Source organism: Fringilla coelebs, assembly GCF_963513975.1.
Source record: "Fringilla coelebs genome assembly, chromosome: 6".
Classification (NCBI taxonomy): domain Eukaryota; kingdom Metazoa; phylum Chordata; class Aves; order Passeriformes; family Fringillidae; genus Fringilla; species Fringilla coelebs.
Genome location: NC_140034.1, coordinates 5,879,889 through 5,894,769, shown reverse-complemented (window position 1 = coordinate 5,894,769; position 14,881 = coordinate 5,879,889). Strand labels below are relative to the sequence as shown.

Genomic DNA, 14,881 nt, shown 5'->3' with positions numbered 1-14,881 from the left:
TAAAAAGGCCAGACCTACAGTGCCAAGACAGTTCCAGCACAACCTTGGATACATTTCCAATGGCTTTTCTACCAGAGTGTGAAACAAATTATTAGTAGAAAAGATTTGTGGCTCTTCTCTTTCCTTCCCTGAAGCTGAAGGTAAAGGCAGCTGAACTGCCTCTATCACCCATCCATATTTGGATTTTCTCTCATCACTTGTTTTCAAGGTCAGCAATGCTTCACTCCCTCCTAGTTTCCCCTAAAATGGTTTTACAGTTTTAATTGCCTGAATAATTCATGATGGTTTACTTGAGTTTTTGCTCAGGAATTGTTTGTAATACCTAGTTTTGTGGAAGAAATATTTTAAAAGCATTACCCACACTCCAGAAATTTTCCCCAAATTCTCTTTTAAAAGAGGTTCTTTCCTGCTGCCTGTGTTAAAGCTTGTCTGTAAAACAGCTGTTTGTTTACAGACCTTTAATCTCTTGGTAAAGGTGCCAGTTGTGAGATATTAAAATGCCACAAAGAAAAAAAATTTAACCAAAAAAAATAGGAATTTTCAGAGAGAGGGAGACAGCCAGCCAAATACAATATGTGGCCAGACAGAATCAGAAGTGCTGGCTGCAGAACAAACCCAAGAGGCATCAGAAAAACCTTCCCAGCCACGGTGGTAGCAGTTCACCAGCAGAAGGAATGTACAGAACAAAATGGGAGGAAGATTCCCCCTCTTCCTCCTCTGCCAATTCCCCTTCTCCTCCCTGCTGCTCACAGCTCTGGAATGAATATGCAGGAGAGCTCAACTCTGCTAGGAGGATACTCCAAAATGTGAGCTTAGCTCTCAGCTGCTCTCCAAACCCTGCCCAAGCACACGCTCCTGAGCTCTGGCTGCTCGTTCTCAGGCACCATCAGGGCTTTCTGCCCCTGCCTGTCCCCAGGACAAAGGTTTCTGCCTCTCTGTGCCCTTGGCAGAAGTAGTGATGTGTCCCCTCCGTGGTCATTGCAGAGTTCAGCCTGCTGCACCAGTGCACTCTGCAGGAGCAGGTGACTTCGGCCAGGACATCAGATCACAAATGTGGTTACAAAGGGCTCTGCTGTGGGGGGATCATTTGGAAGGATAAGGTGGATAAGCAGGAGAAGTCACCTCTGAAACCTTGTGGAGCCTAAAATCCTAGATCAGCCTTTGGAGCCTGGCTCATCCCAGCTTTCAGCTTCAGAAATTCAGAGCTCAATTTCTGCTACAAAATTGTGCTGTTTGATTTCTGCATTTTGCTGCAGTACCTCCTGCTTCCACACCCCAGGATGTCAAGGGAACACTGGCATTGCCTGGTGTAATTGTGCTCTAGGGGCAGCAACAGAAAAATTGCTGTACATTTTCCTCCACTTCAGCCCTGCAAAACCCATTTTCACCTCCCTGGAATGTAAGTTTTCTATCGTTCTCCTCTGTCTCCAATGCTGAGTTGCACAGGACCCCATCTTTAGGGAAGCATCACAGTGTTAAAACTCCCTTTTTAATTAAGTATTCATAATTAATACTGGAAGCTGTGTAGAAGATCACAAGTCCTGGCTCTTGGTGTCTCCCAGTCCTCCATGCACAAACACAAATGAGCTGCCAACACACTCCTCAAAGCTGCATCCTGCAGCTCAGTGATCCTGTTGAGGTCTGCATGCTTGGAAGGAGATTATAGGGGTGCCAGCAGCAGCCACGACCACGTCATCTTTACAGCTGAGGAATGCTTTGGAAAGTGATTGTGTACAAAAATAATCATTAAAAAAACCCAAATTTTTCGTGCTGTCCCCATGGTCAGCCTAAAAACTTCACCAAGCACCCATCCATTACAAGTGATGGCAAAGATAAGTTTCTACCACAACCTTACCTCAAGAAGTGCAACCCCACGTGCATTCACAGCTGTGCTTTGGGAGTTAAGTGGGATTGCTGGAAATCTCCCAGAACTGAAGGAACTTCACCTGAACATGAGAAAAAGGGGAGGGGAGAAAAACACCATCAGTAGATTAGACACTGTGATCTGATCCACAAAGGACATTAAAATAGAACTGAAACTCAGATTTGATGAAGCCAAGAGAGAGCCAAGCTGGGTGTTAATTAATCTGCAAGATTCACAGACACAAATTATCACGGGGGCCAAGAGCTTCTCCCTGAAAATGTGGAAATACATACATTTATACACACACCTGAGCAGATATAAATATCTGTGTATAACTGTGTTCTCTCAGGGCTGAAAAGGACTTGACAGCCCCATTCAGTCTTTCCCCCAGCTCCAAGACAAGATCAAATAGACGTCGGTATTTTCTGACAGATGTTTGTCTAGACCTGTTTTTAAACAGAGAATCTCCCACCTCCCCAGGCAATTTATTCCAGCACTTCCTTTTCTTCTTCAGCTTCATACACACAGGCACAGGTATCTTGATCTCGGAAGGTGAGGGGAGCAGCCTCTGATGCCTTGCACATCAAAGCTTTGTGAAGTCATTTCTCATGGCAAGACCTTTCTTGCGGATGACGTACGAGCCCAAAAGATCCCATCGTGACCTGAGGTGACAGGCTGGGCTTGGGGGACAGCAGATGGGGCAAGGGGGGGGTAAATGGGGAAGGAGGGGGAAATTCAGTCTTTCCCTTATTAACCTGTCAGATTAGTCTGCTGATAAGAGGGAGCGGCTTTGTGCACTCCATTTTTAGACTCAGACGTTAAGTTCCTTTCTTTTTTGATGGAATAAATACAATTTTGGCTTCTCCAGCAGCCTCCTCAGAAGAGATGCTGTCCTGTCAAACTTCAGTAAGGCAGAGGAAGGGATGAGGAATGAGGCTGTGCAGCTGGAATATGGAAATGGCAGGATGGAGAGCAGCACTTTTCCAGCCACGCTGGATATCTATTACCTCCACTTTTAGACTGACAATGCACCAAATGTTTCATTGCCTGGGGCCTTACAAAGCTGACCAGCTTTTATAGCCAAAAGCACTAATGTAGAAAGGCAATTGGGAATTAATTATTTAATGTGGTTCTCATTGGTAGAAAGCTTCCACCCCTCCTGCATCTCAGCTACCATTGTACATATGTTGCTTTTCTCCAGACTACAGCAGAGGAAAATGTGATGGCTGAGTCCTGTTCCCACTTGCTATGAACTCCATTTAAATCAGGAGATTTGCATTCAGTAACCAAGGGCACAGTTTAGTCCCATGCTGGGAAAACATAATTTATGACAGAAAATTTTAAATAGATTGCAGCATCTCAATTCCTGAAAATAAGCCTCTTCATACGTGTGCTCCCAAATTCCCTCTTTGAAAGGCAGAATATTCCTACTTAAAAATTAAAATCCATGCAAGTAGCCCTATTTGTAGGAAATTACATCAAGCTCCCTTTAATTTGGCTCTTTGGATGCCTCGCTGGAGCAGACAGAAAGGTGTATCCCAAATCCACTGCATGTTGGTTCAGCTCCAACTTCTCCCAAAATCTAAGATAAGCATCTATTTCATTTAGAGCCTTTTTAGTTATGACCTGTGAAGAAGCAAATGTCCTTTTGAAGATCTCCATGCAACAGCTGCATGCCAGAGACTCTTGGCCAAGTTACTTGAAGAGCTAAAGGATCAGGCCCCACTTATTTAAAAAAGCAAAGTTCAAAATAAGATTCTGCAGCAAGACTGAGAAGGGAAATGAACTTACCTGTCAGTGGTGATACGTGGGAAGCTGGTGACTTCTTCCCTGCAGTCAACACCTCCAGAATCATTCCACATGGAGCTCCAACAAGATCCTACTGAAATTCAATATAGTGAATTACAGGAATTCATTTATTGCAATGTGTCATATTTTATTTTTCCAAATACAAAATATATTTGGTTTGCTGGTTTTGGGGTGTTTTTTTTTGGCCTTTCAGATGAAAGATATATGGCTGTACAGATGTGCTTTCCTAAGATCCAGTGGCATGAAACCTGAAATGCCCCAGCAAGATTCAGGAGCGAGTTTTAATCACCATGGAAGCACGACACTTTTGAAGGTCTATGAAATTATACACCCAGGTCTGAGAAGAGTAAACTTATCCGTCTGCAGAGATCTGCTGATAAACAGAGACAACTCATTTTCTCCTGGAAAGCTGCATTATATGTTGTTTGAAAAAATAATCAGATGTTAGAGACGGGTTTGTGCTGGGAAGAGAAACGAGAAAAAAAAACAGCGCTGGGAGAAACTTTCTGTGAGGGAAAAGAGAAGGCAGTGTGAAAGTATTCCCTGCAAATTCAGGAGGTGGAAGAGAAGACGGGCTGAGCATCTCTCAGGGCCAGACAGAGCAAGGCTGGCGACGACAGAGGCATATGGAGACCCACCCAGGGCGCAGACAGAGCGGAGGACCCCCAGACCCCGGCTCACGCAAGGTGACCTTTCCCCTCTCTAAAATTTCAAAGCTGGCGTTGCCGGCGCTGAACAGACTGTGTGCCATATGTAACATGACCTCAGCTCTGCTCTGCCAAGCCACTGATGGCATCACTAATGAGAGGTGAAAGGTCCCCTCCTTGCAGCCAGCTTGGAAAGCCACCAGGAAGGTGGGTGCGGGATGGGCCCCCCAGCCCTGGATCCCAGCAGGATTCCACTGTCCCACAACCCCGTGTTCCCGCTGACCCACCACAGGCACACACACACCCCTCCAAAAGGGTGATGGTGCCTCTTCCCTAGGCCCAGCTGAAACTGGCACAGTCCCCCAGAAATGGAAATATTTGTTCAGTACCCGAATGCAAAGCACACAGGCAAACAGAGCCTGGGATGTAAATCCTGTCCCCAATCCAGCTGCCACCCTCGCAGCCCCCGGCAGCACCCTGCTCCTGGTGTGGATCCTGCACTGGCCAGGTGGGGAGAAAGATTTGTGCTGGGGGATGGCACAGAGGGACGAGAGCCTCAAAGTGCCTGCCTCGATCCGAGGAGGACCCAAAATGTAATTCAGATTTTTTTCCCAAGCATTTTGCAGGGAAATCATTATAATAATATATTGCACCAAAAAAAAAAAAAAAATCAACCATCACCCTCGCTGCCTTTTTTTTGTTGTTGTTCCCTTTTTAAATAAGGGGGTTTTTTTGCAGTTTTCCCGGTGTCCAGCGCCCCCGTCCTAGCCATCACCTAAGGCAGGGACAGACGGGACCCCCCACTGAAGTCCCTGCCCCAGACATGTGTGGGGACGGTCCTTGCCAGTGTGGGTGGGTGTCACGGATGCGGGTGGGGTGTGGAACCGGGCTGGGTCTGTGCGGGAGAGCTCACATGGCTCGGTGCGAGCACACAGGGGAGCTCGGGCAGGCTGCCTGTGCCACTGGCTCTCCACGGGAGCGTGCCTTCGGGGCAGGGGGAGTGCGCACGGGTGGATTTTGGGGTGTGGGCGCACGGAGGGGGTGCGCACGTCGGTGGGAGCGCACGGGCGGCGTGTGGAGGGTGACACACGGGTGGGTGTCACAGCGCGGGTGCGGGCGGGGGCTGCGGTGCCCCGCATCCCCAGCTCAGCCCCGGCAGCCCGGGGGGATCGGCCGCGCTGGAGCCGCCTCCCCGAGCGCACGGCGCGGAGAAGGCGCCCGCGGTTTGTTTCGCTTCTGGAGTGACTCATTCCTGGCAGATGTGGCACCGCCGAGGTGCAGCGGGGACCCACCCACGCCCTCAGTACAAACACCCCACCCGGGGCCCTGCTGCTGCCTCCCCACGCAGGGCCAGACCCCGCGGGGAAGCGGCTGGATTTACTCCTCGCCGCTCTTCTGCCGGGGATTCATTTTTACATCGCATCCGGCGCTGAGAGATTCAATTATTCGTTCCAAATATTATTCTGCCCCTCGCCCTCAGCACACCCTGATCTCATAGGGGCGCAGGCGAAGCTGCCCACGCGTGTTGGGTCGCGCTAGGACGTATCCAGCTGCGGGCCGAGGAGTGGCTGCAGAGGGGCAGCTGGGGCGTGTTTTTCTCCCACGGAGGAGCCGCATCCCGAGGGAACATCCTGCCGGCTGCAGAGAAACAGCACTCGAACCCGCGGCAGCCCCGCGCCTGATTTGGCCGCAGCCTAATTACTGCTGCAGTATCCTATTTTATAAAATTTGTAAAAATTAAGAAAGAGGCAGAAGTTGCAGCTAACATTGCCTCGCATTACAGCAAACGCTCTTACGCTGGGAAAAGAGAGAAAAACAATGTCGGGAGAAAGCGAATCTCGGCGCTAATACCGCGCGTCCCTGCGCGCCCGCGGGGGGATCCCAGCGCCCCTTCCCCGCCTCGGCGTGGGGACCCCACCCGTGCGGCGCCGAGGGGCTCTGGGGCGATGAGAGCAGCTGGGGACGGAGGGGTGGGGGTCTCCCCTTTAGAATGGGGGGCTGCAGCTGATGGGGGGAGCTGCGCACCGCCGGGACCCCAGGGCCGTGTCACAGACACGAACGCGGGGGGAGAGGCGGCGCAGCCCGTGCCGGCTGGAAGGAGAGCCGGCAAAGCTTCCGTGCAGAAAAGGAGTTAAACCCCGCCGTTGTCCTTTGATTTAGGAAATGGCTCATCCAATTCAGTTCCAGATTATTCAGGGGCAGGCTGCCTCGCTCGCTCCCTCTCTCCCCACACCAGCCCAAACATCTTGAAGTAATCAGCAGCTGAGAACGGAGACGTCCCCCTGGCATCTCAGGTTAAAGAAGGAGGTCCAGGAAAATGTGGTAGAGCCATTACAAGAAACCTGAGATGCATTCATCAGAGACTCCAATTGCCATCGCATTAGGATTGATTAGAGACCAGCAGTACCGTAATGACCCGGAAAGCGGGGCATACGGGGATTATTAATATCAGACTTCTCAAAGAAGAAGGAAAAAAAAAAAAAAAGAAAGGAAAAAAAAAAAGGGAGGAAAAAACGGAGGAAAAGAGGGAAGAAGCAGGAGGGAAAATATAAAAAACAAAAGCACATCGCGGGGCTGCTGCTCGGATGCAGACTTACCTGACAGTACAGGCACCGGCGAGCCACACCGAGGAGAATTTATCTAACTTCTGGGAAGCAAAAGCAAACAAACAAGGAAAAATCGCCTCTGGACCCCCTGAAATCGCCTGCTCCCATGCACGGCTCGCACAGACTCCCAGCGCTGCGGCCGCGGGCCGGGCCGGCCACGGTTCGGGGGTCCCAGGCGGGGGCTCCCCCTCTCGGGCCAAAGGACGCCGGTCCCCGGGCTGGCGACAGCAAGGACAAGTTAAAGAGCCACCAAAGAGGAGCAAGGAGACCTCGGTGGCTCGTCTCCTTCTCAGTTCCCTGCGCCAAAACAAATCAGCCCCTCCTGGTCTCGGTTTAAATGTAGCTCACTGGATAATTAACTCCATCTTTCCAGCCCTGCTTTAACTGTTTATTTAGTGTCACCCCGTATTACCATCACTAGCACTTTCCTCTGAACAGGAGGAGCTGGAGGGTTTCACCTCCCAAAAGGAAATTCTTCGTAGCTTAAAAGAATCAGCATCCAGGAGGTACATTAACGAAAAGGGAAAGGGGGAACGGGATCTGGGGGTCCCATGGCAAAAGCGGGAGGAAATAAGGGTGGAGGTGGGGGGGACAGGGACAGAAAGACGTATCGGCCCTCGGAGAGAAGAAAACAACGCGTGATCACCTCTAATCCTTTGAAAAATGTCCCGGTAAGTGAGCGAAGAAAGAGCCCTTTGTGCCCTGGGGATCGGCCACATCGGGAAGGCCTTATCCTCATCCTCCTCCTGCCCCAGCATCCCGGCCCGGCCCGGCCCTCCTCGGGCAGCCCCGGCCCGGCCTGACCCCGCTGGGTGCGGGGGGACCCCCTCGGTGGCACCCCCGGGGCGCGGGGCCCGGGCAGGGACGCGGCCCCCGCCCCGCGGACACCGGCTTTGTTTTTACAGGTGTCGGGAGGGCAATTTACTAACAAGTAATTAAAGGTCGCACCGGTCTGCAGGCGAGCCGGGCCAGAAGCTCCTGCAAGAGAAGAGCGGTGCATATGGAGAGGGGTTTGTTCTTCCTCATTAAAAAATAGAATAATAAAAGAGGGGGGGGGGAGAGAGGGGGAGAAAGAAAATACAAATTCTTTATTGTTGGGGAATAAGCCGGGAAGCTGGCTGTCTCCCTGCGCCTCGCATTCGGCGGGGAAGGCGGCGCGGATCCGGTATCACGTTGCAGATCCTCACTCGAGATAACGAAATGCGATCTATTTTTCAGAACAGCAAGTGGATGGGAAAGGAGCCTCTACAACACAAACCTCATTGACTTAATGGGCCGGTTTTGGATTTCGCCTTCGAAATGTTCGGCGAGTGGCAGCGTTGTTTCTGCCCCGCCGGTTCCCAGCCTCCAGCCCCGGTTCTCATCCCGACGAGAAGCGGCTCCCAAAAACCCTCTGCTGGTTTTATTTTGCTGTGCTATTTGTTTCCTCTAGACCCTCGCACTTATAGGAAAAAAAAATTAAATTTTATTTTTGATTGGGGAAGAGCTTTATTTCTAAGCTCGGAAGGAAATGGGGGATGTATTTGGTTTACATTTTTTTTTTCTGCTTTGTTTTGATTTTCTGGCGAAATAGAGGAAAAACCCGCGGCGCATTTCGTGGGCTCCATCTTCATCCCCGCTCTGCGTTGTATAAATAAATCGAATAAATAAGAGAATAAATTAATTTCCCGCACAAACAGAGCCGATGGGTGCCCGGGAAATGGGGGCGAGCAGCGGAGGCCCCCTCGCTCGGCCGCCACCTCTCCGCGGGCGCGGAGGGGCCAGGCCCCGGCGGCGGGGGCAGCCCGGGGAGCTCCGGTCGGGCGGGGAAGGGGTGATGCTGCCCGGTGATGCTGCCCGGTGATGCTGCCGGGCTGCTCCTGCTCCGCCGGCAAAGGAAGCACCGAGAGGGGCCGGCGGCGGCTCTGCGCCGTTGTCTTGTTCGGTGGCTTTTTGCCTCTTTTTGCTTATTTTATTTGCTTCCTTCTTTATGTTTTTATTTTTTTGAGCGGCTCGAAACTCTCATTTTTGTAGTTGCTTTTGTGATTTTTCAAGGGTTAAATGCGACGGGGTGTTCTGGAAATACATTAGCCTCTTCCAGTGGTTCAAAATGAAAGGTTCCAAATTTTTAGGAAAACCAACCCCGGAGCCTTAACGAACATTGATGCTCAGCGGTCCTTGCCTGCAGCAACTCCCAGGCAGACCCCAGCGGGTCCGTCCCCTCCTTTTGTGAATTTTGATGAGAGGGGAGAATAAAGTCCCGCTCAAGAATCGCAAGGAAGCCTCCCCTCAGCCCTCGCCCGTGTCTGTCAGCTCTTCCGCCGGCCGCATCGGGATAATTTGCTTATTCCCAGCAAGAGCTGTGTTTGTTTTGGTGGGCCTTTTACAGGAGGGAAAAAAAAAAAAAAAAAAAAAGAAAAAGAAAAAGAGAACAACAAAAAAAAGGAGAACTGTGAGGGCAAGAGAAGACCGCTCTCGTTACAACGCCCAGGGGCTTCCCCAGTCCCGCGTTGCGTTTCTCTCCTCCTCATCCAGAAGTTGCAAACTCTCAGGTCCGTGCTCTTCCCGAGCCGAGCAACTCATTAGAAAGAAGAAATTAAAATTTAAAATGAATAACAATAGAAATGAGGGATGGGGGAACCCACCCCTGGGCTGGGCAGGGCGCTGCTCCTCCTGGACGCGGCCGCGGGCGAGCCCATGCCTTATAATTCTGCGCACTTGCTCCAGACTTTAGGGTATTAGTTGATTTTAGAGCCGGGTTTAAGGCTCCGTTCCGGTCCCCACACAGCTGCCTTGTCAATAAGGATCTGTTCCAAGTAGACATTCCTTCTGGGAGGACATTGCAGCTCTTTAAGACTTCATCTGCAACATCATAAGTACTAAAATAAAATGGCAAGGGAAAATTACCAGACACATGGTCATGGGATATGGAAGCGCCCTGACTCCGGCGGACATAGTACAGTCGCTGTACAGACTGGGTGGCAGGGGCTTAATTTAAACAGCCCCGAGACGCGAAGTACGTGGGAAAAACAACAATCCGGATTTAGGAAAATATCGGCCTTTCCCACGTCGTGGAGCGGGCAGGGAGCGCCACCGGCTCCGAGCCCCGCGGCCGGCAGCGGGCTCCCCTTCCCTTGGAGCAGTGAACTCAAATAAATCCGACTTGGTAGGTCAAATAAATCCGACTGTCTTAGTGAGGACAAACAGGTTTTAAAGAGCCCCGCGATGGCTCTTAGCACCCGCGGAACGAACTCATTCCTGAATCCAAAGCGTTCTGGAGTGTGCTTAAAATACGGGCTTCGACTTATCTAATCAAAGATAAATACAGCCATAAAGACACCCCCGGCCCCCCGCGCCCTGCCCTTATCTCACCGCATTGTCCTCACCTCCCTGCTGACAATAGATTATCTTTGCTTAGGGAGCCTAATTGTTTTCTAATTTTTTAAATAATTGCTTTTGAGCGGGGGTGTGCAAATGAGGATTAGGCTAATTAAAGCGCCGCCGGTGGGTGCAGCGCTGCTGCCCGCGGTCTGCACCGGGCTGCCCCGACCCGCCGGGCCCCTCCCGCGGCGAACGGGGCAGAGCGACGGGCAGGAAGGGGCGCACGGGCCCCGCGCGTTATTCAGCTCCTCACGAAAGCATTATTTATTCATCCCCAGCTCGGAGGTAATTAAATACGGGCTGCTTTGGCAGGGGACGGCGAGCGGGCGGGCGGGGGGCAGGAGTTTTGAGGCGGAAAAAAGATGGAAGAAAGAAAGGAAGACAAGAGCCCGCCGGCAGCGGCTTCCCCGGAGATGCGCCCGGGGGCGCGGGCGGCGGGGCTCCCCCCGCGGCCGCCGGGGCCGCACCCGCGCAGAGGCGGCGGCGGGACGCGCAGCCGCGGCCGGGGCCGTGTCCGGGGCCGTGTCCCCGCCGCCAGGCCCCGCCCGCCCGTGCCGAGGCTCTGCCCGCCGGGCCGGGCTGGGCTGGGCTGGGCTGGGCTGGGCTGTCCGGGCTGGGCCGGGCCGGGCCGGGGGTGCCCAATCAGCGCGGCGCGGGGGCTCGGGCGCTTTAAGCGCGGCGGCGGCGGAGCGGGGACAAAGTCCCCCCGGCGCCGCGACGAGCATCCCCGCTCGCCCGACACACCGCCCTCGGCTGCCGCGGCGCTTCCCCGCTCTGGGGCCGGCACCGGGACCGGCACCGGGATCAGCACCGGGCCCAGGCCCGGCGGGCGCCTACCCCGCGCCCCTCCGCCGCCGCGATCCCGCGGGGTGCCCGTCGCCTCCTCCTCGTCCTCCTCCTCCTCTTTCTCCTCGTCCTCCTGCGGCCGCCGCCGCGCTCGGCCATGTCGATGCTGCCGTCGTTTGGCTTCACGCAGGAGCAGGTCGCCTGCGTCTGCGAGGTGCTGCAGCAAGGGGGGAACCTGGAGAGGCTGGGCCGCTTCCTCTGGTCGCTGCCGGCCTGCGACCACCTGCACAAGAACGAGAGCGTCCTCAAGGCCAAGGCGGTGGTGGCCTTCCACCGCGGCAACTTCCGCGAGCTCTACAAGATCCTGGAGAGCCACCAGTTCTCCCCCCACAACCACCCCAAGCTGCAGCAGCTCTGGCTGAAGGCGCACTACGTGGAAGCCGAGAAGCTGCGGGGCAGACCCTTGGGCGCCGTCGGCAAATACCGCGTTCGCCGAAAATTCCCTTTGCCCCGCACCATCTGGGACGGCGAGGAAACCAGCTACTGCTTCAAGGAGAAATCCCGGGGCGTGCTGCGGGAATGGTACGCCCACAACCCCTACCCGTCCCCCCGGGAGAAGCGGGAGTTGGCGGAAGCCACCGGTCTCACCACCACCCAGGTCAGCAACTGGTTCAAGAACAGAAGGCAACGGGACCGAGCGGCGGAGGCGAAGGAAAGGTACGTGCCACCCTCCGATCCCCGCTTTTTCCCTTCTCCACCGTGCGGGGGGCGTTTGGGAACCCCGGGAGCTGCTCCGGGAGCGCAGCGAGTACCCGGAGCCGGATGGGATAGGAGCGACAAAAACACACGGTTCCCTTCAAACCCCCCCCTTTTTTTTTCTTTTTTTTTTTTTTTTTTTTTCTTTTCCTTTTTTTTCCCCTCGTAAACCGCGTTGCCTTTTCCCCTTCCGTAGAAACCCAAATGGGTTTTTCACTCGACCTCACCTGCCCTGGGGGAGCACCGAGCCCCCACCGTCCTCTTCCAGGCCGCTCCGCCGCCTTTGTTTGCCGCCTGCCTTCCCGAGCAAACCGGGAGCGATGCGGAGCCGGAGCCTCCGGGAAGCGGTCGAGATGCCGGGTCGTGTGTGGCCCGGGGTCGGGCAGGGTAGCTCTGAAGCTCGGAGGAGAGAGATGCAGCTCCGGGATGGCAAGGTGGGGGGAAGCAGAAGGAGATCGGGATGAGGACGCGCTGGCCGGGCCGGGCCGGGCCGTCGCCCGTACCGAGGCCACCCCGACAGGCGACGCGGTGGCCTCGGTGCGAGGCGGCCGCTCGGCCCGGCGAGGCAGAAAGCCACGGAGGGCATCTCCTTCAGCCACCTCCCCATCGAGCCTCCTGGAGAAAACCCCACACCCAGCTCGTCCCCGGGCCGCACTTTCATTTTTAATTTAAAAAAAGAAAAGAAAACCGCCCCTCAAAAAAATTCCTTCCTCCAATTTTCCCTCCTCACCTAAATTACCGGGCTGTTCGGTGTATTTATTTGTAGGAGGAGTAAAAGAAATAGGGACGATCCATTATGAAATTATTAGGATTATTTTTCTCCCCTTGAGAAGCATCTGCTCCCACGCTGGAACTAAACGCGAAGGATTTACGGTGGGCATTAGCACAATGCCCATCCCCGCCGCCTCGTGCCCGCCCTAACATCCGCCTCGTGGGATTATATATACAATTTTTTTTATTTTTCTTTGCCTTTCCGCAGAGAGAACACGGAAAACAACAACGCGGCCACCAACAAACCGAACCAACTCTCGCCTCTGGATGGGAGCAAACCCCTCATGTCCAGCTCCGAGGAAGAGTTTTCTCCTCCCCAAAGCCCGGATCAGAACTCGGTCCTGCTCTTGCAGGGGAACCTCAGCCACGCCAGGAGCTCCGGCTATTCCCTGAGCGGCTTAGCCACATCCCAGACCCCGCACAGCCTCCAAGGCCACCAGCTCCAGGACTCGCTGCTGGGACCCCTCACGTCCAGCCTGGTGGATCTGGGATCCTAAAGGCCCTCGGCGGGCCACCGGAGGATCGGGAGAGGAGGTTCTGCTCGGGGACAGAGGCTCTGGGTTGTACATAGAGGACAGCACCCGGTTTTACAGGTCACCCGCTGATTGTTAACGGGACTCTCGTCTCTTTTCACACAACCCCACATCGGCTCTTGCTCCAGTTTCCCCTCAGCGTCTCCCACTATCACCACGATTTTTTAATTTTTTTTTTTCCACGTAGCCAAACGCAGAGAGCGGCAATAACCCTCATCAGCCCTTCGAGTTCAAACGAGTTGGTCCCAACGGGAATTACAAAAAAAAAAAAAAAAAAAAAAAAAAAAAAGAAAGGGAAAAAAAAGAAAATAAAACCCCCAACCCCTGCTGGATCTGATTCTACCCAAACAAATCCCAGCTCCGCGGGCGCGGTGGGGCAGGGTCGGCCGGCACATCCCTGCTGCTGCCTGGCCCGGCCCCCGAGGAGCTGGGACGGGGACAGAGGGAGAGAAGCTCTGTACTGAGCCCTGTGGCAGAGTGGGAGGAGGGAGGGGAAGTTACGTTTACATTTTTCATATTTAGCCTTACCAAAAAAGATTTCGATGTAGTTTAAATTAAAAAAAAAAAAAGAAAAAAAAAGAAATATAAAAGAAAGAAAAAGGAGTGGAAAAAAAATATATCAAAAGCTGCAGTATTAGTGTTTTACCAAGTGCCTGTGTCTGACCGCGGCCGTGCGAGGCAGATACTGAGTGGGCTCCCGTGGACCCGCGTCCTCCACTTTTCTCCTCTTCGGTGGCGAAATGCATCGATGTGGCTAAAAATTAGGATAATAATAGTAATAATAAAAATCGACGGCCGTTTCCTCCTAATCTGCCCCGCCAGTTCCCCGTTGCCTTCTCCCCTCTGTGCCCGCTCGCCGCCTCCCTCCTCCGGCTTGCAGAGAGCCCGCGGATGACGCTGCCTGTTTCGAGTATTTGTTACCAAAAATCGCATGTGCTTTCGGGTTTATTTTCTATTGTACCTAAACAGTCTAAATTAAACATCGCTGATGGCAGAACACCCAGGCTGAGCTTTTCTTTGCAGGGGCGAGCCCGTGCTCCTCTGCCCGCCTTCGCTTCCTCCCCACGGGCTGCAGCGGAGGTTCGGGGCTGCGGGGGAGCCGGTGCCTTAGGAAGGGAGCAAGGAGCGGGACAGAGGAGCCGCGTAGCCTGCTGTGCCCCGGGGGAGCCGGGCAACCCGGCCCGGAGGGAGCGCCTGGCCCCGCCGCCCGCCCCGTCGGGGCCTCGCTGGTGCCGGTGCTCCCTGTTAGCGTTTTGCATCATTAAGTGCGTGTTTATTTAAGTCTCCGCCGCGTTTGTGCTCGGGGTCTTGGGCCATGGAGAAATGTCACCCTCTGCAGGAGGGTCTTGCCCGGCCGGAGCGCTGCGCGTCCCTCCCGCTCGATCCCCAGCGAGCCCCGGCCCCGCTCCAGAGCCCCTCGGGGAGCCCCCACCCGCGGCCGGGCGGGGCGGCGGCTCCGTGCCCGGCCTCGCCCGCTGGGCTCCGGCTGCGGGAGAGCCGGGCCGGGGCACTGGGATGGTTTCCCTGCTCCCTCCGGACGGGCCCCGGCCGCCCCCTCGGGGGAGCCGGAGCAGATCCCGCCGGGCTTCCTGCGCCCACGACGCTTTGGGGGGGCACGGCCGGGGCAGGGGGCACCTCCCGCCCGGCCGGGACACCGGATGGCTCCGTGGGACGGAGGGCACGGGGCGCAAATCCCGCGCACGAAGGCGCAAAGGGCGCGGGGGGCGCGCAGCTGCGTGCGCTCCTCTG

At 54.5% G+C, this 14,881-nt stretch overlaps 1 protein-coding gene across 1 annotated transcript; it reads left to right on the top strand.

The window, feature by feature from the left end:
* Nucleotides 1-10,946: 10,946 nt before the first annotated feature.
* Nucleotides 10,947-14,051, top strand: SIX1 (SIX homeobox 1). Its single transcript, XM_084207782.1, has 2 exons — nt 10,947-11,789; nt 12,808-14,051. The coding sequence occupies exons 1-2, from the start codon at nt 11,230-11,232 to the stop codon at nt 13,094-13,096; spliced, it is 849 nt and encodes a 282-aa protein (XP_084063908.1). The 5' UTR covers nt 10,947-11,229; the 3' UTR covers nt 13,097-14,051.
* Nucleotides 14,052-14,881: the final 830 nt, after the last annotated feature.